We start from the raw sequence: 23,486 nt of genomic DNA, 5'->3' as shown, positions 1-23,486 counted from the left end.
TTAGGTGAATAATACGTGTGAAGAGAATCAACTACAGCTTTTAATCTTCGATAAAACTCTAAAGTTTGCTCGTGTTGCAGCTCGTATCGAGGCGCTAAACTAACTGTCTGTAGCCGTGAGACAGCTAATAGTAAAGCCTCACTATACAACACACTCACTTTTAAACCGTCGTTTGAGTCGAAAGTTTCTTTCTAAAAGGTCGGTTTTTTTAGCAGTTGTTTTTTTTTTCTAACAGTTGTAAGCAGCGTGAAACACGAACCAACGCATTTCAGCGATTTTTACAATTGGCGACGTTTTTTAAACAAATATTTAACCGCACAAACATCAGACTACCGTTGAGACAGAAACGTTTAATACGGTAAATGCTTCTCTATAAGAAAAGCACGTTAGTCTAAAAGTACCTTCTGGTTCGACGCGCTTATTAGTAGCTAGTAACTGACGCTAGCTTCGTGTCGAGCTTTCAGGACGTTATTGTCGTTATTTTGGGCTTTGAGTCGCAGTAAAACACAACACAGATATCTCAAAGTGCGCATTAGTTAAGTATAAGTTAGTTTTTGAGCCTATTAAAGTGCCTTGTGTACGTAAACTGACCGCATTGCATTGTGCTAGCGATGCTAAAGCGGCTAACTAGTGCGACTGGATGGAATATGACAATGAAGGAACCGCAACAGTGCTGTTGAACACATAACGGGCGCCGTGATGCACATTTAAACTGTTAAATCAGGTACATAAAAAGCGTTTCTATGTCGCTGTAGGTCTCAAGAGTAAAATTTGACTCACAACTCATTTTTTCCGGATTTTTCCCAATTTTTGATCCAATCAGTAGGGAGGATCAGCGCCGCCATCTTCCCCACTACACCACCACACTGTTGCCCGGATGTTCAGCACAACGCTCGGGGTCAAGGGGCGTTATTTTCCCCTACCCGTTTTCCGACGCATCCAGTCACCCGGGCTATGATTGGTTCACGAGTCATGCTAGCAAGAAGTACAACGTTTCTGATTAGCTAACGGCTGCGCAGGCTTGAGTCAACGTCCAATCAGATTTTAGACGGCCTGGTCTGTCAGGTTACAGGTGTCAGGAGAAAAGCACGTCAAGTGACGTGCGTTCGGAGACTGGAGTTTGGCCCGTTCTAACAAATCCAGATACGTCTGACGTGTTGTGTGTATGTCTAAAAAACGGAACTTTCTGTCCATAGTTTTATCTGTGTAACATCAGTCTTCAGATAAAAGCCATAAAAAAATTTTTTTTGCCTTGATCACAAACAGAATTTTCAAAACGGACGTTTTTATGATGTTTTAATGATCCAAATAAGGACTTTTGTGTTATCTCAGTACAACGACAGAAAGTGTCCTGAGGGAATGACTATTGTTGGTGCCATATAGACCATATGATGGTTGTCTATAGTAACTCAAATAGCCATTCTTACAAATGTGGTGAGCAGAAAAGCATCTCAGAATTCACAACACATCAAACCTTGAGGCAGATGAGCTACAACATCAGATCACATCAGGTTCCACTCCTGTCTCACACACACACACACACACACACACACACACACACACACACACACACACACACACACAGGAGACCTGAAGACAAGGAAGAACATCACCTGGTCCTGCACAAATATACATAAATAGCTAAAAAAAAGAATGCTACGTTTATAAAATCCAGAAGTATGACAATTGGGATGTCATTTTTAATATTTATATTTTAATTTTAATAATAATAAAAATAAAATAAAGGCATAAAATAAATAAAAATATATCCAGACAACCCAGTAGGATGAGTGGTGTAGAGAATGGATGGATAAAATTGTGATGATTTAAAAAAAATAAAATTAAGAAAGAAAATAAATATAGACAACAAGACAGTAGGTATATGTATACAAATGTATGTTTTACTAAATAAATAAACAATTTAAATAATATAATAAAACCAATGAGTATAAAATTACAAAGCAAATAAATATGCATTAAAATTACACACGAAATAAATAAGTAAATTAGTAAATACATTTAAAAAATATAAAAACAAACGAGTGGTAAATTAATTAAATATGAATTCACCTTACTAACAGCCAATTACAAATACAAATGTAAGATTTAAATACATAGGTAACCTTTAAGTACATTTAAGAAGTAATTACAAACGAATACAATTAACTTTTTCATTATGGTAAAATAATAAAACGCAATACAATAAGACTTTTAACTCGGTGTTTTATTTTGAAAGGCCGTGGCACGCGCTCAGGCTGTCCAATAGAGAAGTTACATGAGTGTAGAGGAGTAGAGCAGCGCTCGCGCTTCGCCGTGGCAGTTTCGGAAATGTTGCTTAAACTTTTGTTCGCGCTTTGCTTTGTTTTGTGTTTTTACGGGGCTCCGTCAAATGGACAGAAGAAAAAAGAGGTAAATAAGTAGCGTTTGTGGTCACGGAGAGTCGGTGCGAGTTCACCGGATTGTTTAAAGTCTCCGAGCTGTCAGTTAATCCCTTTAGCCCGGTGTATGCTAACAAAGCTAAACTCTAACCGTCACTAACCGTCACTCTGCCTAATGTATGGCGTCTGTATGTGCGCGCGCACTGTATAGTGCACAATAATACTATTAAGGGGGTATTTGGGCTGCCCTGTAGTCTGCAGTGGTGTGTTAGATAGTATGCAAAAAAAAATCAGGAAGTTAAGATGTGTTGATGGCTTCAGTCACCTGTTTATAGCATAGCTACAAAATACATGCATCCAAGTCTAAATCTCAAAAAGAAACCTTTATGTCCTGCTTTTCTTTCCCTTAAGCAAAAAAGGTGAGCAAATATGGGATGTGGTAGTTTAGTGGTTAAGGTGTTGGGCTACTGATCAGAAGGTCATGAGTTCGAATCTCAGCTCCACCAAGCTGCCACTGCTGGGCCCCTGAACAAGGCCCTTAATAACCCTCAATTGCTCAGTTGTATAAAACTGAAATCAATTGTAAGTCACTCTGGATAAAGGAGTCTGTTAAATGCCAGAAATGTAAATGTGAATAAGTCCGGAAGTAAAGCTATAAACAAATGAGCTGTTGGAGAGAGACAAAACTGCAGGCTTTTAAACTGCAGATAAGTAAAGAGTGAATGTAAATATGCAGAACTAAAATAAGAGGGTATAATAACAGCAGGTAAAAGTTGTTTTTTAAGTACACTTATCCAAGTTAACGTTATTGCTGCCGGTCGTCTGTTCTAAGAAATTCAACGCGAGCCATGAATCAGGAAGCAAGGAGTTTTTCTTCTCTGAGCTGTAACTGCAGGATTTTTTCAAAAATCACAGAGCACCCCGTTTTCACAGCTATGCTATGTGACTTAATGTGACTTGAGTTGTGCTTAATTTCATCCCCAGACGCTGCTCTCTGAAAAAGTGGGACAGATGATGGACTGGGCTGCGAAGAGAGCCGTGATCCGAATGAACGGAGACAAGTTCAGGAGATTTGTTCGAGCGCCTCCACGCAACTATTCAGTGATCATCATGTTCACGGCCCTGCAGCCTCAGAGGCAGTGTGGAGTGTGCAGGTGAGGAGACAAGAAAGGAGAACTACTCATAGGTTATAGCTGTGTTCAAAATGAAACATGTGCAATAAGTTGATCTAGTTATCTTCTATAAGATTACTTATCATGAGAGTTGATCTACTTTGTGGCTAGACAAGTACAAACATCTGTTTGGCACCAGGCTAAGGTAATGTTATGAATCATGAGCAAATCTTAATTAACATTATAACAACCTGTGCATGTCTGTGTGCATGCTTAATGTTGTATAGTTCCAGTTAAAACAAGAGAATAACACTAAAACTCATTTACTCTCACTTTTGTTTATGTCCTTTTAAGTAATTTATTGAAACTGATATTTGTACCTGATAATAAGTAATATGTGAAAACATTAGGTGAAGACATCACATGTAATCTCTACAAACACCGTGTTATGGGCATAGTTACATACGTAGCCTAGGTTATATGAATGAAAATGAAATAAAAATGACTGTGCAACTCTTTGTTCAGCCTTAAAACCAAGGTTGTGGATTCTGTAATAGAGCATGAGGATGGCCAACCTGAGTGGTCAGAGATGTATGAGCGAGTCTGGGAATTAAACGTTAATCCGCATGCCTACAAAGCTATTCAAACTCAGACAGAGCGTGTCTGTGAAGAAAACCTCTCGTAAAGCATGCAGAGAAAATGGTGTGAGCCTGTATAGAAACACTTTATTTGTACAGTTGTCTCATACATTTTGGGGGGTTTCAGGGCAAAAAGCTGACCAATGTCAGCTAATGTCTCTAGGACCCCTATTTAACACGCAAAACAGTAGGGCATTCAGTGCTCCAGGTGTTGTGCCATTCTTTAGCACACAATCACTTGTATTCACACACAGTTGCAGACCCATTCACACCCTACAGTCAACTTAGAGATGCTAATCTGCATACAACATGTGTCTTTGAACTGGGGAGGAAACCCCTGCAGCATGGGGAGAATATGCAAACTCCACACACACACACACACACACACACACACACACACACACAGGGCGGATGCAGGAATCGAAACCCAAACCTGACCAACGTGTTAACCGCTGTGCCCCCTGATAATTTCATACAAATCCTAAAAACATTGTCATGATATTCACATATATACACACACATATATATATATATATATATATATATATATAAATATATATATATAATATATATACACACACATAATACATATATGTATTATGTGTGTATTATTATGTGTATACATAATGTGATATAACATGCATATAACATTTGGTTTGAAGATTTTGTTAAACCTCTGCAGTTGTTTTTCATGGGTTGCTCTTCTGTCGTTATGTACACAGGCAGGCAGATGAGGAATACCAAATCCTTGCAAATTCATGGCGGTACTCCAGCGCGTTCACCAACAAGATTTTCTTTGCAATGGTGGATTTTGATGAAGGCGCGGATGTGTTTCAGATGGTAACCCATGTTTTTTTTCTTTTTTCCTTTTCTTTTTTTATTTTGAACAACTACACTTTCATGTTACTTTGAAGCTATTTATAATAGTAAAGGAAGCAGGAAAATCTGTACATTTTTAGTTGAATATACTTAATTAATGAAACCACATGAATCCATGAATGTGGACTAGAAAGTTTCTTTCCAGTAAATAAGTAGATTTGCATTGAAAGACCGTCTTAGTAATGCATTCAAGTGAGCAGCCTGCAAACCATTTATTTAAGGAAAGTCTGAAGTACAGCTCCACTAATTTACATCTCTTTCTCCAGCTTAACATGAACTCGGCCCCCACGTTCATCAACTTCCCACCCAAGGGGAAGCCCAAGCGTGCAGACACGTACGAGCTGCAGGTTCGAGGCTTTGCGGCTGAACAGCTGGCTCGATGGGTTGCAGACAGAACCGAGGTTCATGTAAGTTAAACGTCAAGTCGTTCTGTTTCCTATGCCTAAACTATGCCTGTGTTACTTTTAGGCCATTTTGTGAATGTTTTTTGTTTCCATTATCCTGACTTGAAGGGTTGCTTTAGTGTTTGGAACATTTCAACATTTAACATTCAACATTTAAACTCATTTGTAATGTGCCCAGAAATACAAATATAATTTAAAGGTGTGGGTGGGTGTGTGCGGGTGTGGGTGGGGGTGTGTAGATCTCCTTTCAAGAATAAACTATTTGGTTTCAGTGCGATTAAGATTTGTGCAAACATTTCCATTTTAATGACATAGCAGTGCTAGTTCTGTATAACTGACAGGCACAGAAGCCACACCCACTTCTATTTTGACTTCTTTTATTGCTTGAGAAGGAAAGTTTTCATATTGTGATATTTTGTGTGAGGTATTTGTGCCCATTACAGGTGCCAATAATTCTGGAAGGCTTTGTATTTGTGCTTGACCTTTTATTTGTGTTTGTGCTTGTATGTCCTGACAGATCAGAGTGATTAGACCACCAAACTATGCTGGGCCACTGATGCTGGGCTTGCTCCTGGCTCTCATTGGGAGTTTGGCGTATGTGCGGCGCAATAATCTCGAGTTTCTCTACAACAAAAACGTCTGGGCTTTCTCAGCGCTGGTCAGTACTCATCGTGTTTATAAGTAAACAGCCTTCACACGTTCTTCCTGTATCAACTTTGCTGAGTTGTTGGGGTTAAGCCCTATGACATTTGTTTAGAGAGAGTTTCCTGGAATGTAATGTGACAAGTAGCTGTAGTTCTCAGTTCTCTGACCATCTCAGTCATTCTATGTGCATGCGTGTGTGTGTGTGTGTGTGTGTGTGTGTGTGTGTGTGTGTGTGTGTGTGTGTGTGTGTGTGTGTGTGTGTGTGTGTGTGTGTGTGTGTGTGTGTGTGCATGTGCGTAACCTCTGCTTAGGAATCGTCCACCTTACCAGTTCTGTTCATCCACTGCATCTTTACCACAATTTTTTAACAACAGCATAATGACAAGTCTGCTGAATTTTTTTTCTTTTCTTTTTTTCTTTTTTTTTTATTACACACACAGGTTAAATGATTAAATTAGTCAAACAGAATATTCTCTTTTTTCTCCTTAGTGTTTTGTTTTGATCATGACATCTGGGCAGATGTGGAACCACATTCGAGGGCCCCCATACGCTCACAAAAATCCCAGCAATGGTCAAGTGGTGAGTTCAACATTCAAGCACTAAAATGTTAGCGTATTGTCCAGAAGTCCTTTTTTTTAGTTATGAAGGTTGTTGTTTTTGTGTGTGTGTGTTTTTCTTTCCTTTTTCAGAGTTACATCCACGGCAGCAGTCAAGCTCAGTTTGTTGCTGAGACTCACATCGTTCTTCTGTTCAGTATCCATTATTTTATTAAGCCTACGGTTCTCAGATAGCTCCATTCACACATGCTGCAGACTCAGAGCTGCTGGTTAAGAAAATCCATTACAGAAATCCTTCTCATATCAAAGATTCAATGTTTTTTCTTTTCTTTGTTAAATTCTAACACATTTTCTCACTTTATTATTAGGTTTAGATTGTGTGGAGTGTCCACCAGACAGGTCACTGTGAATGGGTTGTTATAGAAACAATATCATTAGTGCATTTGAATAAACCTTTGATTTATTATCCTGCAACTGAAACCCTTGTATAAACGTATGGAGATTATACTTAAAAGAAATTTCTTAGACACACCTTAACGCTCTGGTACAGATGCAGCCATCACTTTTGGAATGGTGCTTCTCCATAATGCGGCGACTTCTGATATGGACATCGGGAAGAGGAAACGTACGTCCCTATATTCTGCTTTTATTCAGCATGTAAAGCTTTTCAAAAGCGATCATTTTCTAGGTAGCATTATAGACGATGACACTAACATTAATCTTACATTATATTTCTCATATCTAGTCATGTGTGTGGCTGGAATTGGGCTGGTGATACTTTTCTTCAGCTGGCTGTTGTCTATCTTTAAGGCCAAATACCACGGATATCCTTACAGGTAGATTCTTCACATCCACTGTGGAACATTGCGTCATCTCAATTCGAAGTCCATCACGTGTTGTATGTTGTGTTTATTTAGAAATCAATTACCGGGTTAGAGAAAAACCACAGCCAGGGTTTTTAAATAGGATTAGCTGTTGCATAAAAGCATTGAGCTCCAAAACATAACTAAAAGTCAGGTCATGTTACATTTTCTTCTTTAGAAATGGTATTTGCAAAGACAAATATTCAGTAAAGTAATCATAGGCATGCATTTACAGACCACAATCAGGAACATTCATGTCATTATCCAGTGAGCCAATCACACCACAGCAGCACGGTGTATAAAATCATGCAGAGACAGGCTGCTTTGAGTATTTTTAACCATGAAAGCATCACAGAGATCAGATGTATGACGGTAACATTAGCTGAAGCCCCTGACTTGTCTGCATGATTTTCTGCATTGCATGGCGCAATTGCTGCGTGCGTAATGTGTTTCTGATAAAGTGGTCCGTGAGCATCCACGATTCTTCAGAAGCCTCATCTCAAACACAGCAGTGTTTGTTTCCATAGAAAACTCATCCATCCATCCATCCATCCACATATTTATGAGAGTTGGACTTAGAAATTCAAAAATCCTGGAGATATTGAATGGATTTATTTTAATGGAGTATTTTTTTACACATTTTAGAACCATGTCAGATTTTGAATTTCATATAGCTTGGTTTAAAATGGTTCAATTCTATTCTTTTAACTAAGATGGATGGCTTTTTCTGTGTCTTTTGCAGTTTCCTGATGAGTTAAACACAGAACACTCCAGTTCCTCAGTGGAAGGTTGATGCTTTAAGAAAAGGTTTTCAGCAAAACCTTCTGCAGCTCATCATGCCTTACTGGTTCACAACAACGAGTGGTTTAATTTCTGTCTGATTTCTTTTTGTGTTTTGAATTTTTTTTTTTTTTTTTTTTTTTATTTAAAAGTCTAATTGAAATTTTGATTTGTATTTTAAACCTTTTTAGCAAAAGCAAGTTACTCTAAATTCTCTGGACAGCAGATCAGACATTTGTGATAATTGTGATGTTTACTGGTGAGTGCATCATTACCCTCCACAGGCTATGCAGTAATTCATTGACCTGTTGTGATGATAAAGGTGAAAACTCCAGGTTAGAAGATGCATGAGGACGAGCACAATGTTTTCCACGCTACCTCCTGACTCAAGTACATTACATGTTCCAAAGCCAAAATGAAGCAGTCCCCTAGTTAGTGTAGTTGCTTTTCTTCTGTGCTGTGAGAAAGTACCACTCTGTGCTCAGTTTCCTCAAAGCATCTGGATGTTTAAAGTACGACGAGCTTTGTGATGGTGACGTCCTGCCTTCCATTAATGTTTTAATACACCCTTGTCAACTTTCCCTCGTAAGTGCCTACTTTCTGACACAAGGATATAAATTTCATATGAATTTTTTTTCAGCCTTTCCTACATATAAGCATAGAGATGTTTCCATGTTGATTTGTACTGACTTTTACCTTTGAACCATGCACAGTCATGACAGCTTGCTAACTGCTTAGCATAGAAATAATGTTACATCAGCTGTTGTTGATGGAGTATCAATGCCTCATAGGCTGATTCTACCCCTGAATTCTAAAGCACTTGGTTCAATCCCTCAAACAGATTTCATCTAAGCTGATAAAGTATTTAAGTTGATAGAAGGTGTTTGTTACGGTGGAAGTGGACAAGAGCGTTTAAGACAGTAATGGAACACAGCCCTGGTCCGCTTGTTAAGGAAATGAATCGTACACCTGTGCTAAAAATCAAGGTGCTGCTCTGTGTAATGCCTCAGGTGATGCCACGTGCTATTAAAAGTGCCTTAATTACCAGTTTGCTTTGTAGTTTGTGTGCTTAATCTAAATTTTGTCAATCATGAGCACAAGTTGTTGGAATACAAGCTTAAAAAGCAAGACCCTGGTTCTAATATGAATAGTTTGCTTTGAGAAACGAATGGACAATAATGACTGCAGATGTGTGCATGGTAGAGCTGCAGCACATCTGTTTAGTGCTCCAAATGTTCATATCTATAGCAGTATTCTGATTTTAACCTGAGCGTGTGTATGGCCTAAAACTGAAGGGGTTTACCCTGCTCATGCCTTTTGGGAAAACTGAAAAGTATGAGCTAGACATGTACATCTGTGGTTCTGTTTCCCAAAATATAAACAAGCCACCTTCATTTTAACGAGATCCAAATCAGCACTAAGGATAAATGATTGGGGGAAAAAACCTTGTAAATGGTGACTTGTGTAATATATATTTACAAACATTACAACTTAATTTGGTTCTAATAACACATCATCACACACACACACACACATTCAAAGTCACTTTTGTATACCTTCACATACTTACAGTTATCTAATCAGCCAATAATGTCGGAGCAGCACAATGTAATGGATTCTGTGTAATGAAAATGTAGTGCTTGAAAAGTCCCAGGATATCAGCAGTTTCAGAAATACTCACTTCCCCAATTTTTTCTCTCTCTCTCTCTCTCTCTCTCTCTCTCTCTCTCTCTCTCGATTATTTTTAATCCATGAATCTTTAATAAACTACCCTGTCCCCAGTCCTGTCTCATCCCTGTGCTGAAACTCCATTCTCCTTTCCTCTCTGCACACTAGGTGGCGTACTTCGCTTTGTAAACTCATGTATTTTCCACAAATTACTGACGCTGCACTGTTCAGACTGATGATTCTTTTATTCCATCTTATTTAAACCCATTTGTTCAAGATATTTTAATTACTAACAGTTCATACAGTTCATGATGTATCCCTTTAAGTCATCAGACACTTCAAGAGGCTCAAAAATACCCTCTCCCTTTTTGGTTTAAAGCATTATAAATATTATTTGTACTAGAGTTTGGGCAATACTGCATCCCAGCCTGTGTGTTCTCATAGAGGGGTCTTGTAAAAAATAAAGATAGGTTCTTCTTTGTCCACATTTAAGGCACACTTCTCTATTGCTTCCTACAAACACCACATCATTAAAAATGTCATCAAACAGACCTGAATGTATGAAAGGCAAACATGTCAAGGCTTAAGTCTAACAAATGTATTCATTTGTAATGTATTATTACTTGTTCATTTTTCATGAAGTGACTTTATGTAAATAAAGCACAATTATTACAGGAGTATTTGCTTATATGAGACTTTTATAAGACTTTAATAACATTTTCATCCACTATTTTTAGTTTTGTTTTTTATCCCTATTTCATTCCTATTTCTTTCCTTTTTTTTCCCATTATTTATTTATAATGATGATGTGATGATAATGATGTTATTACTTTTTTCCCCATTACATCTTTTGTAAAGGAGTTCTGAAATGAGCATTTTGCTATTTAGTCTTTTTTTTTATAATACACACACACACACACACACACACACACACACACACACACATATATATATATATATATATATATAAAATTGTTAAAATATACATATAAAATAAAATGTCACAATATATAGGGCAATGCATGACATCATGCAGACACAGGCCAGCTTCAGGAAATGTTCATATCAATCATCAGAAGGAAGATAAATGTTCGATCTCAGTGAGTTTGACTGTAGCCTGATTGCTGTGCCAGACATGCTAGTTTGATTGTTGCTATACCTGCTGATCTTTGGGATCTTTGCAGCTTTTTGATGTGGTAGATTGGGAGATTTGCAGCATTTAGTGCACTGAAAAGTTTGTGATGCAATCATGTCAACATGGACCGGAATCTCTAGAATGTTGCCAACATTTTGTGGAATCCATGCCATGAAGAACTGAGACTGTTCTGAGAGCTAATTGAGGGCCTGCTCAGTGCTCAGTGATGGTATTGTGACGCATGAGAATGTCACACAGATGAGGAATTCTGAAAGTCTCAATTCTGGATATTTTTCTTTCTATCCTAATGACTGAATGCTAAACTGTGAGTTTGAGGTATCATGTAGAATCACTTGCTGGATGAGAGAAAAGGAGACCTTTCGGAGTACTCTGAAGGTCTAAATAAAAAATAGATGATACATATATATATATACACACACACACACACATATCCTATTTTCCTGGAAATAACAATACACTTACAATTACAATAGTAGTTAGTTTAAAAAGCAATCACGTAAAGTAAAAAAAAAAAAAAAAAACTCCAAAATAACACAGAGGTCTAGTGATGAATCTGTCTGTTTTTTTTGGAAGCCACTTTTTATTTAAAGCAAGATATAAATAAGGAAGAAGACCAATCAAAGTCACAATTTATTAGCTGTTAAAGAAGCTAAAAGTGATTCAACTGCTAAAAACTTACATGAGCTATTTGTACGAAGAACAGAAAGAACCTTGACTCAGCAGAAAACTTTATAACAGAACAAGAGCTCTCCACACACTCGCCATAGGTTTGCCCCTTACCAGGAGTGCCCCTTGTGCTGTATTGCCCTTCCTCTTCAAATGAGTGGCAGTCATGAAAACAAGCTCTAATCAGCAGATACCTAAAGTTAAGCGAGAGATTATGTCATGCAGGAAACTAGCTGGAGGAGAACACTACCATAAAAAGAGCTATAAATCTCTACCGAATGGGTTTGAAAATCCCCTACTGTCCTGGGGGGAGGGATTTAAATCCAAACATCTTCACAGGTATCAGAAGATCAGATAAATGGTTTCAGGGCTGGGCTGAACATTCCTTTTAGAGAGCATTGCTAACATCAGGTTTTTCAATCCCTGTCTGGTTTAACAGTTTTGCTAGACTACTTCAGCTCACAATCAGGTAAAAAAACAAACCGAAATGCACCCTGAGACATTAGTATGGAGTCACTTCCTTTTTGATGGGACCACCATATTTGTATTGTGAAAATGGGCTTTATATTTAGACATGAATTTGGCATCTATATCCCCTTTGGTTGAGTGAGGAACAATGCAGGCCTTCTGCAGGGAAACACACACACTCACACACACACACACGCACTGCGTGCTACTGTGAGTGCTCAGCCTGTTGCCTTATATGGTAGCGAAGGCAGCTTCTGGTATGATTGGCCCACTGACATCCCAGCATGGGACAATTGGATTTGCTGTGGCAAAATACCTCACCTGTTCCGGCGTGTTCTTCATGTAAATGAAGGAAGGATGTAGCACAGCTTAGCTATTGCTTACATAATCCCAAACTATGGAGAAAAATTTGCTATGATCTAAAGTTTATCAAGAGGAGAAAAAAAAAGTTTTTGTACATTTTTTTCTTAAAATTAAAAAACAAAAGACCCTACATGAAAATAAATATTAGTATATTTATATTCATATTATATTTTTTATATCAAAGCAGCCTCACTGAGATTTTGGTCCACGGTTACATGATGACATCGTACAATTTCTGCATATTTTTTGGTGCACTTTCATGCTGAGAATCTCCTGTTTTACCACCGTCCCCAAGGTGTTCTACTGGATTCAGATTCGGTGACTGGGAAAACCAGTGAAGAACCAGTGAAACTCATTGTCCTGTTCATGATACCAGTCTGAGATGACTTTTGCTTTGTGAAATGTTCCATTATCATGCTGGAAGTAGTCATTAGAAGATGGTAAATTGTGGTCATGAAGGGATTCACATGGGCAGCAACAAATGTCTATGGCATTCAATTGATGTCTGATTGGTTTTAACGGACCCAAAGTGACAAGAAAATGGTGACTCGCACTGTTACACCAGCTCCACCAGCCGGTGTAATAATACCAGCAACTGGTACACAAGACAGGTTCATGTTGATGGTGTCAAATTCTGACTCAAATTGTGCTTCATCAGGTCAGGTTACATTTTCCAGTCTTCAACTGTCCAGTTTTAAGCAGCAAACTAACAGAGTAAACTAACAGAGACTGAATGATGTTTTTTGACCATTGTTGAGTGTAACAGTTTAGTAGTTTAAGAGTTTGCAATATTTGCTTCTTATTTTTTATACCTGAGTGCATTTAGAAGTAAACACACAAATACACAAATACACAAATACACAAATACACACACACACACACACACACACACACACACACACACACTGCGTGCTACTCTGAGCGCTGAACGCTTGATTTTCAGTGAAAATACTTGACACATTATCTGCATTTCCACTGAATTTCTAAGTGATGTAAAGTAAATTTAAATGTACAGTCAGTCTTAAGTATCCCAGCATAGCTGAACTTAAGTAATACGCCATAGGTTTTGTATTTTCTTTTCTTTTTTTTTTTGTTGATGTTCAGCCACATTTAAGCTTAGAGACCTAGCTGGTACAGGATGTTTACACACACTGAGCATTAAACATGCTTTGAGACCACATACTCAGCACTTGTGTGTTGACAACAAATGAACTTCTAACTTTGACCCCTTGAAGACTGTCTACAAGCCCACCATACTCAGATATACCAAAAAATGTTCTCGGTACAGTAACCTTAGCATGGTCCCGTTTTGTGGTCCACTTGATTCATGTCTTGAAAGGCAAAGTGTTTCCACTTCACTTCAGGTTTGTTTTATGGTTCAAGAGTTTGAGGCTTGCTGTCTGTACTTGGCCAAAGTTGTCTGTGAGCTTGGAGATAAAAAGACAAGTGTACAATAGTCTAATGGCTCCCCACAGGCTAATAGAGCAATTGAGGCACTAGCAAATATTAGAAGCAGAAATCCTCTTCTATTACTACTACTACTACTACTACTACTAATAATAATAATAATAATAGTAATACTAAGTGGCTTAGTGGTTAGCATGTTTGCCTCACACCTCCATTGTTGGGGGTTCGATACCCGCCTCCGCCTTGTGTGTGTGGAGTTTGCATGTTCTCCCCGTGCCTCGGGGTTTCCTCCCGGTACTCCAGTTTCCTCCCCTGGTCCAAAGACATGCATGGTAGGTTGATTTCTCATCTCTGGAAAAATTGTCCGTAGTGTGTGAGTGCGTGTGTGAGTGAATGAGAGTGTGTGTGTGCCCTGCGATGGGTTGGCACTCCGTCCAGGGTGTATCCTGCCTTGATGCCCAATGACGCCTGAGATAGGCACAGGCTCCCCGTGACCTGAGGTAGTTCGGATAAGCGGTAGAAGATGAGTGAGTGAATAAATATCTCCATTTCACTGCATGTCGTACTCTCTCTGTATGTGTATGTGACAAATAAAATTTGATTTTATTTGATCCTGTATGTTAGCCGAATTTTGTGATATAACGGCACAAGACCACTCCTATCAGCCAAGAGCAGGAATCTGAAGCTACAATGTGCGCAGGGTCACAGATACTGGACAGTTCAAGATAGGAAAAACATTGTTTGGCCTTTTTCCAATCTCCAACTGACATCAACAAACATGTTACAGTCTGATAGTTCTGATGATTGACGTGAACACTCTTGGCCTGTATCAGCATGATCTGAATTGTACTTCTGTTAGATGATAGGCTGATTGAATCAGTGTGCCGTATGGCAGTATAGGTATTTGTCATAATGGACTGTATGATATTGTATTTATTTTCTGCCCAATCTTATCCATAAAGGGCCGGTGTGGTTGAAGGTTTTCATTCCAGCAGAGCAGGAGCCACACCTGATTCCACCCGTTTAATCAGTTAATCTTGGCTTTCAATAGAAGTGCAGCTCTTGCTTAGCTGGAATGAAAACCTGCAGCCACACCAGCCCTTAATAGATAAGACTGTACACCCTAAAATTCCCCTTTTACCAGATGCAACTGATATTTCATTTCAAAGCTGCTTTTGCATTCTCATTCACTACTAAAAGGGAAAAATCATGTAAAAATGACCATTTTGAATGGCATTATCCACACTCCAGTGTAAGTATGAGTTTTAAACAGCTGATCAATGGTGAAAGCTCCAGAAATTCATGTCCACTTTAATACGACGGTACAGTGTGGTACATTTTTAAAGAACTAAATATGAAAGCTGTCACAGTCTAGAAGAACTGAATACGGCAACTGATGTTATGTCATATAGAAGGAAAAAGGCAGACATTGTTGACCAGCCCACTATGCTGCTCATGCAGAATATTTTCACAATGCTGTAATTCTAAGTCCTGTGCTTAACTCCTCTATGTTATCGTTCATTTATAGATTACTAGAGGTTTCTTTAATCTTGTTCCCCCTCGTTTTTCTTAAGCTAAGGAGCTGATTGTTTAGTTTATTGACCTGCATGATTTATTTTTTTGGTATCAAATTATTTCAAATTTCTTACAGTAATTCTACAATTATATTTTTTATATTATATCAAATGTTATATCCTATCAAAATAAAAGTTAATATTCTTGAGCTCAGAAATCGGTGCCTGGAAGGAGATATACTGTTGGAACCTTAGGCAAGACCTGAAGCTGTGTTTATTTATTAACTATATGGTTTGTATTGTATGTAACAGCTATTATTATTACCATCTGCTACACTATCCAAACCCCACCCTTCAGTGCATTCATGATATAAAAAAATTATGTTCTGACAAAAAAGGTTGAAGGTTTTTATTGTGGATGTTGTCAGGAAATATTATTTATTTATTTAAAGTTCTTTATTATACAAAATTCAGTAGTACAATAAAACACATCCTGCCTTGATGCCCAATGATGCCTGAGATAGGCACAGGCTCCCCGTGACCCGAGGTAGTTTGGATAAGCGGTAGAAGATGAATGAATGAATGAATAAAACACAACTCCATCCCCGACCTTTACAGATACGTCGGTCTGAGCATAAAAAACTAAACAAAATAATAAAATGTCATACACAATACATGATATTTCTTATGTATCTGTTTCAGATCATCACAAATTTATATTTTAAAACCCATTTTTTGACAATAACTTGCTCCACCACTGTGTTATGATTGGTGCCTTCAGTGTTTCCAGTTTTGAAGTAAAACACACCAAATCAACCATAATAATCATCAACACAATTTTCTTTGTATATAGATCAACTTCACCTAGTAACTAAGTCCCCCAGTGGAACATGGCCACTCGAAATGGCTCTAAGTGTGAATGATTGCTTTAATGTCCACTTTGAGAGGTGGGATTAAACTAAAACCAGACAGTAATTTAAGCTAAGGTCACAACTGGCCCTTGTACCCTGAAAAACAAAAATGCACTCATACAGCACTTATCTGCAAATGTAGGGTAATCCAGACTTTCTGCAACATCCATCAATAACGTTGGACCTGAGCTTATATTATGCAAACTCTATAATTGAGTAGTAGTTCTTCTGTACAGTGAAAGCTACATCACCTGTTGTTGCTGTTATGTGTGTATCTGTGTAACGTATGTGATGTGAGCTTTTCAGGTTGGTGAAGTGAATTCACTGCTCCAGGCTTGATACACACCCAGTGTGCGTCTTGGGACTCCTCCCAAGCACACGCCTCACTCTCAAGTCATCCGTAATAAGAGGGTGGGGACAAGAAAGGCCCTGCATATAAGATTGGGAGGATAAAAATAAAACCAGGTCCACCTACTGGATCATGCTCTGCCTCACACTCACTCTTCGGCTCAATTTGATCTTTTTCAAACCTGATTCAATCCCATTCTCACTGTAAGGCAGAACAATGGAAAGAAATTACACACCTCATGTGACTTAGTGACATACTGAAAACCAGACCGACTGCCTGATGATGCAGATATAGTTACATTCCCAAATCTATGTTACTACATTCCTTTTTAACTTTCTAAACTTGCTCAAATTCATTCAATAATTGGATTGAAAGCGCAGCACTCGAGCTATGAATATCAGTGCTGTAGTGGAACACATGTACCCTCAAGTTATCTTTTCCTATGTTGCTTAAGAGCAAACACTAGACTATTTGAAAGACATTTGGTATTCAAGATGTTTTTTACTCAATATACTATATAAAAAAGTGTTATATTTAGTGCATAATGACTGTCGTGCAGATGCATAGAATCAGTATTATTGTTTTATTTTTATATAACATTTACATTTACATTTACAACATTTGGCAGACGCCCTTATCCAGAGCGATGTACATAAGTGCTTAAATCTCTAACATTGAATACATTAATGCTGGCTCGCTAAGTTACATACTTAAGATACCATGAGTTTAAAACATTTGTTCAAAGTTACAATGAAAAAGTGTCAAAGGTTTTTTTTGTTTTTTTTTAATGCAAAAGATAAGGAAAGAAGTGATAGTTGAAGTGTTTCCTGAATAAGCAGGTCTTCAACCGCCGCTTGAAAATATCCAGTGACTCAGCTGTCTGGACCTCTAGGGGAAGTTCATTCCACCACCTTGGTGCCAGAACAGAGAAGAGTCTTGTAGTATACTTGCCTCTTACCCTGAGAGATGGTGGAACTTCAACTTCAATATAATGTACTTCAACGTCTGTAGGCCTACTTAAGTAATATCTTTTGTAAAGTTGTAAAGTATGCAATTAAAAGGTTTGTTAAGTTATTATTATTATTATTATTATTATTATTATTATTATTATTATTATTATAGTAGTAGTAGTAGTAGTAGTAGTAGTAGGAGAAGTGGTAAGACTAGTACAAGTAACAGGGATAGCAGTAGTACTAAGAGTAGGAGTAGTGACTGTAGTAGGAACATTAGTATGAACAATAAAAATTTAGTAGCATGAAAAGGAAGTTTATCTAGAAATAGTGGTGTTAGTAGCAGGAGAAGATGAGGAGGAGGAGTTGTATTAATAGGAATAGTAGTATGAACAGTAGTTGTAGTCAATGGAGTAATATTAAGAATAATGGGACTAGGACTAATACAGTAGAAGGATAAGGAGACGAATGAGCATGAACAATACGAGAAGGCAGAGTAGTAGCAGGAATAGTAGGAGTAGCACTAATAAGAGAAGGAGGAGAAGGAGAAATGGTAGTAGTAGGAGGAGGTTCAGGACTGATAGTAGTAGGAACTGTAATATGAAAAATTGTAGTGTCAGAGAAGAAATAATAATATCATTGAAAGTGACGTGACATACGGCTAAGTATGGTGACCCATACTCAGAATTCGTTCTCTGCATTTAACCCATCCAAAGTGCACACTCACAGCAGTGAACACACACACACACCATGAACTCACACCCGGAGCAGTGGGCAGCCATTTACTGTATGCTGCGGCGCCCGGTGCCTTGCTCAAGGGGGGGGACTTGAACCCACAACCTTAGGGTTAGGAGTCAAACTCTCTAACCATTAGGCCACAACTTCCCCCTATTAAAAGGGGGTCCTATTAAAAGCAGAAGGTGAAGTTTGAGTAATAACAGTGGTGATGATAGTAGTAATAGAAAAGGAGTGAAAGAAGTAGGAATGGATGTATTTACAGTAGCAGTAATCAGAGGAATATTATGAGAAGTAGGAGTAGTACTAACAGTAGGAGAATGAGGAGAAGGAGGAGGGGGTGAAGATGTATTAGTTCAGTTAATGTTTTGTGACCAGATAGTTTCGAGGTCAGATCTCTGGAATGCTAGACTTACAGTTTTAACTATTTACTTTATGCTTGAGTTGTGTTTCTGCCAACACTTGTGACACACAGTGGACACAGTTGCTTCCTGAATGACTTTTCCCAGTGTGAACACTGGCAAGGCCACATCATGGAGGTAAATATTATTATTTTGTGAACATTTGTAGACAGGTAGTCTGAATTGCTCTCAGCATCACTATCTAGTAGGGGATTAATGGCACAGAAATTGGAAAGATTCTGAGGTGTTTGTATGATGTATTTGACTATTTGCATTACGCTGTCTTATCTACTGTAAGTGATGCAAACACTGGTGAACATTGCCATTCAGCATTAATCTGTGAACTTAGTCAAAATAGAGAGGATGAGGAGCAGAATATTGCAAAACATGTTGTTAATTAAAGACTCTTGGGTAGGTGTTGAATGTTGAATAGTTGGGAGGAACAGACAGGAATTTGATGAACATTAACTAGGAAGATGGTTGAGCTTGGCATGGGCTTTCTCCTGAACTACAATTACATCGTAACTCCATTTAAATCTATATTAATAAATGTAAACTGGCTCCTCACCACACTCTTTTGTTAATTAGCAACTAGCAGTATAATAGCATTTTACTATAATGTTCCCTACAAACTACACTATATAGACTGTCACTAGTATATGTGCATCTATATTGTTGCTGTTATAATGAGCTCCACATTTCTGGGAGGGCTTTCCACTAGATTTTGGAGCATGGCTGTGGGAATTTGTCCATTTATCCTCAAGAGCATTAGTGAGATCAGGCACTGCTGTTGGTTCTGAAGTTCAGTCAGAATTCCAGCTCATTCCAAAGGGGTTGAAGTCAGGGCTCTGTTCAGGACACTCAAGTTCTTCCACTTCAACCTTGACAAACCAAGTCATCATGGGGCTTGCTTTGTGCACAAGGGTATTGTCATGCGGGAGCTTGTTTTTAGTTTCAGTGAAGGGACATCGTACTGTTAGCCTACAGACAATTAGCATAACTGTGTGTGTTTTAAAAATTGTGCAAAAGATTGGGGAAGAAACACACAAAGTATGTGTGATAGTCAAGTGTATACATATTTTTGGTCATAAGGTATATGTACATTGTTCAATCCCAAAATAATCATTCATTAATTAAATACATGGCAGTTTGGTGTTATACCAAAGTGCTGTAGAATGCTCGATTCTGAAGTGCTGCTGTTATAGATAGTAATCTACAATTCTGGTAAGGAGAAAGACATCATGTTTACATCTGCTATAATGTGCACTATAACTGGAACTAACTTATTTTGAAGACATTCCGCAGCATTAACCCGTAAACATATTGAAGTAAAAAAAAAAAAGAGAATTGCTGGCAGACTGCTGGGGTATAAGAGAAATAAAGAACATGCATGATGCATTGTATTTTTGTTCTTATAACTGCATGCCTCATTGTGTTATTTCCTTACACGTTTGACATGTTATTCTGCAGTACTGCATTTGTTGGCTTTACAGATATAAAGACGTTCATGCTTCTCAGTGTAGCATTAGCTTTGGAAGAAATCTCAAATCTCAATGATCTTCCAACATAGTGGATTATTGAATTACTATCAAGATACTGAAACATGAAGTGCTACATATGTACTCTAAATCCTTTTCAAATCTGAGAGCTGTCATTTTACACATTTATTGAGTCAGAAAGTGATGGCTCTGCCATATCTAAGCGCTCACATGCATGTCATAACATTTATAGCGTCATTATAAATGTTTGGAAGGAGCCAGAACCTGTGACCTAAAAATGAAGAATCCTGCAGGTGATGAGCAGAATAGTATACCAGGGCAAGGAGCAAAGTGATTAGTGAATGATTAGCTGCAGTAAAAGCTTCTGTCTGTGTGCACTATGAAAGAAATGTGTAGGACAGACAGGTTTTTCTCACCTCTAACCGAACCAATAAGGTGTAGTATTAAACTGGTTAGAAATTAGTCTAAATGTTACACAGTAAAAAAAAAAAGTAAAAAATATTATTCAAGATTTGTCAAAATAATACCAATTAATGGGTCAAGATTAGGCAGCCAATTGTATGAAGCAGCTCAAATCCCACATGATACTAAGAGATGTAATTACATTCGATCTGATACAGCAGTTCTTATATCTCTCCACACAAAACTAACACGTCTAACAGGCTCAACAGGTGTCTTGTGAGAGAGCTCCATTGGTTGTATCGCTTAGCATCTGTCACTTTTCATCACCCATCCAGTAGGAAGTGCCTGCAGCTGAGAAAACACAATCCCAGGAAGTACAACTACAGAGGAACTAAGTACACTGAATAACGTGAGCAGCACAACAGGCTCCTGTTAATGAAACTATTTGAATATTATTGATAGACATATAGAAGGATGTGCTGGAGGGATTGTACACCATTCTCCAAAATGATATTCCCTCGATTTTTTTGTTTTGATGATAGTGATAGAGAGCACTGCTTAAAACATTGGTCTAAAAATCTAGACTAAACAAAACAAAAAAGTGTTAGACTGATTGAGATCTGGTGACTGATTTGGCTATGACACAGAATTTACATAATTTTAATCCTTATCAAACCATTCAGTGAGCATTTGTGCCCCATGGATGAGGTATAGTCACTACTTTATGTCTCAAAACCTTAGATAATAAAAATATTAGACTTTGGGGGATAGCAGAATCCTTCAATCCTCAACATCCACTATTTAATATATTGGTCAGTGTTTAGTACATTTGCCTCACACCACACAACTCTGGGGTTGGGGGATTGATTCTGTGTCTGTGGAGTTTAAATGTTCTTCCTGTGCTTTGGGGGTTTTCTTTGGGTTTTCCAGTTTCTTCCCCCAATCTGAAAATATGCATTGTAGACTGATCTAACTTGTCCATATTGTGTGAATGGGTGTGGGAGTGATGGACCCAGCACCCTGTCCAGGGTATCCCATGCCTTGTTCCTAGAGTTCTTCATGACCCTATGTAGGAAAATTGGTACATTTACATTTTCATTTACAGCATTTAGCAGATGCTCTTATACAGAGCAACATACAAAAGTGCTTTAAAAAACCTCTATCAATGAACGCATAGAAAGTGGTTCTTGCTAGGTCGCAAACTAAGGATGCCATGTGTCTATGCTGTAGGGAGGTAATATAGCACACAGAAACAATTTTTTATACAAACTGAAAAAATAGAAAGACGTAAATGCTACTTTAAGTATTTCAGGAAGATGAAGCTTTTCATCACCTGGCTGCAAGAACAGAAAGGAGTCTTGATGCATACCTACCGATGGCAGAACTAGTTGAGCGGGTGCAGAAAATGGATGCGTGGAGTATAGTTACTTTTATAAGCTAGATTTTATTATAAGGGCATTTTAGAAGTACTGTCAGTAGTCAGAATAGTGATTTGGCTGGTTCAGCTTCAATTTTCAAAGCTTCAGGGTCCTGACCTCGATTTTGAGTTTGAGTTACTTTTTGTGTGGAGGTTTGCATGCTTGTTCTGTGTCTGTGTGGGTTTACACTGGGTTCTCACTGGGTTCTCTGGTCACCTCCCATTGTCTACATTGTTGCTTGATGTGAATTTGTGTATACATAGTGCTTTGCCCTGTATTCCTGGGATTGGCTTCAGATCCAACACCACCCTGACTGGGTGCATACTGAAGATGCACAAATGAATGAAAAAAATCATGTTTATTCTACACAATCACTTTTGCTGGATTACTGCTCCAGTCTTAGGACCTAAGCTTGAGTTACTGTCTTTGTTGAGTTTTTCATGCCACTAGAAGCACATAAGTGAGAGATGGTATGTGTGCCTGGTGTCCTGTGATGGACTGCCATCCCATCCAGGATGTTTTCCTTACACTATTTCGCCCGACGCCTTCACACCCTCACGTCCAGTATTCCTGGGATAGGCTCTGGATACACAGTGACCCTGATGAGTAATTGCTTGGTTTTATGAAAATGCTGGTAATTCTGGAGGCCACTCTATTCAGAGCCCAACTTTTGTCTTCTGTATTCAATTCCCACTGAATGGACTAGACCCAGTTAGGCATGTAAAAGATGCATTTGCAATTCTATGAAATATCTATTGATTAAGTATTTAAAATGCAGTAACTGAAAGGGTTTTGGGCAAGTAAGACTGTGACTGCTGAAACACTGAGACAGTGCAGGGGAGGATATGTTTTAACAAACCTTGATTAGAGCGTTAAGAGCGCCATTCATCCCACACCTTTGTGGCTATTTCACAAGGACATAACCTTCTATTACAATCTAGCAGAGCATTATATAGTCAGAAGAGGGTGTGTTTAGTGCATATTAGCAGAATGACTAGGAATAGTGGCCTATATTTAGATAAACACTATGTTTAAACTAGCTTAAAAGCAGTCACTAAGAGATGGGTGTTTGTAATAAAGCACACAATCGCACCAAAAAGGGCAGTGAATTACTCCAAACACAAAGTTTCAATAGTACACCACAATCAACAGGTATCTTTTAACTTTTCTAATTCTAATTCTAAGACTGAGCTGTAACGTTGCATTAAAAGGGGCATGGTTGTAGAAGAGGGTGGCTGCCACGTGAATCAGGAATAGGACCAATCGTATTAAAGAGTTTTATTATAGACAGTGGTTTGTACCAATAAGATTAGAGTAAGGGCG

General features: G+C 38.2%; 2 protein-coding genes across 3 annotated transcripts in view; one reads left to right on the top strand and one right to left on the bottom strand.

The window, feature by feature from the left end:
* The window catches only part of thoc2 (THO complex 2), a 75,942-nt gene extending 75,017 nt beyond the window's left edge, over positions 1–925 (bottom strand). For both annotated transcript variants that reach the window (XM_060885367.1, XM_060885368.1), the window contains exon 1: positions 781–925. In XM_060885367.1, coding sequence (XP_060741350.1) covers positions 781–845 — 65 coding nt within the window. In that variant the 5' untranslated portion in view covers positions 846–925. The remainder of the gene's footprint in view (positions 1–780) is intronic.
* Positions 926–2,249: 1,324 nt separating this feature from the next.
* On the top strand, positions 2,250–9,303 carry magt1 (magnesium transporter 1). Its single transcript, XM_060885028.1, has 10 exons — positions 2,250–2,409; positions 3,363–3,532; positions 4,851–4,968; positions 5,274–5,414; positions 5,929–6,069; positions 6,546–6,635; positions 6,746–6,809; positions 7,164–7,238; positions 7,359–7,449; positions 8,219–9,303. The coding sequence occupies exons 1-10, from the start codon at positions 2,329–2,331 to the stop codon at positions 8,232–8,234; spliced, it is 987 nt and encodes a 328-aa protein (XP_060741011.1). The 5' UTR covers positions 2,250–2,328; the 3' UTR covers positions 8,235–9,303.
* Positions 9,304–23,486: the final 14,183 nt, after the last annotated feature.

Source organism: Tachysurus vachellii, chromosome 13 (genome assembly GCF_030014155.1).
Source record: "Tachysurus vachellii isolate PV-2020 chromosome 13, HZAU_Pvac_v1, whole genome shotgun sequence".
Taxonomy (NCBI): Eukaryota; Metazoa; Chordata; class Actinopteri; order Siluriformes; family Bagridae; genus Tachysurus; species Tachysurus vachellii.
This window is presented reverse-complemented; position numbering and strand designations above follow the sequence as displayed.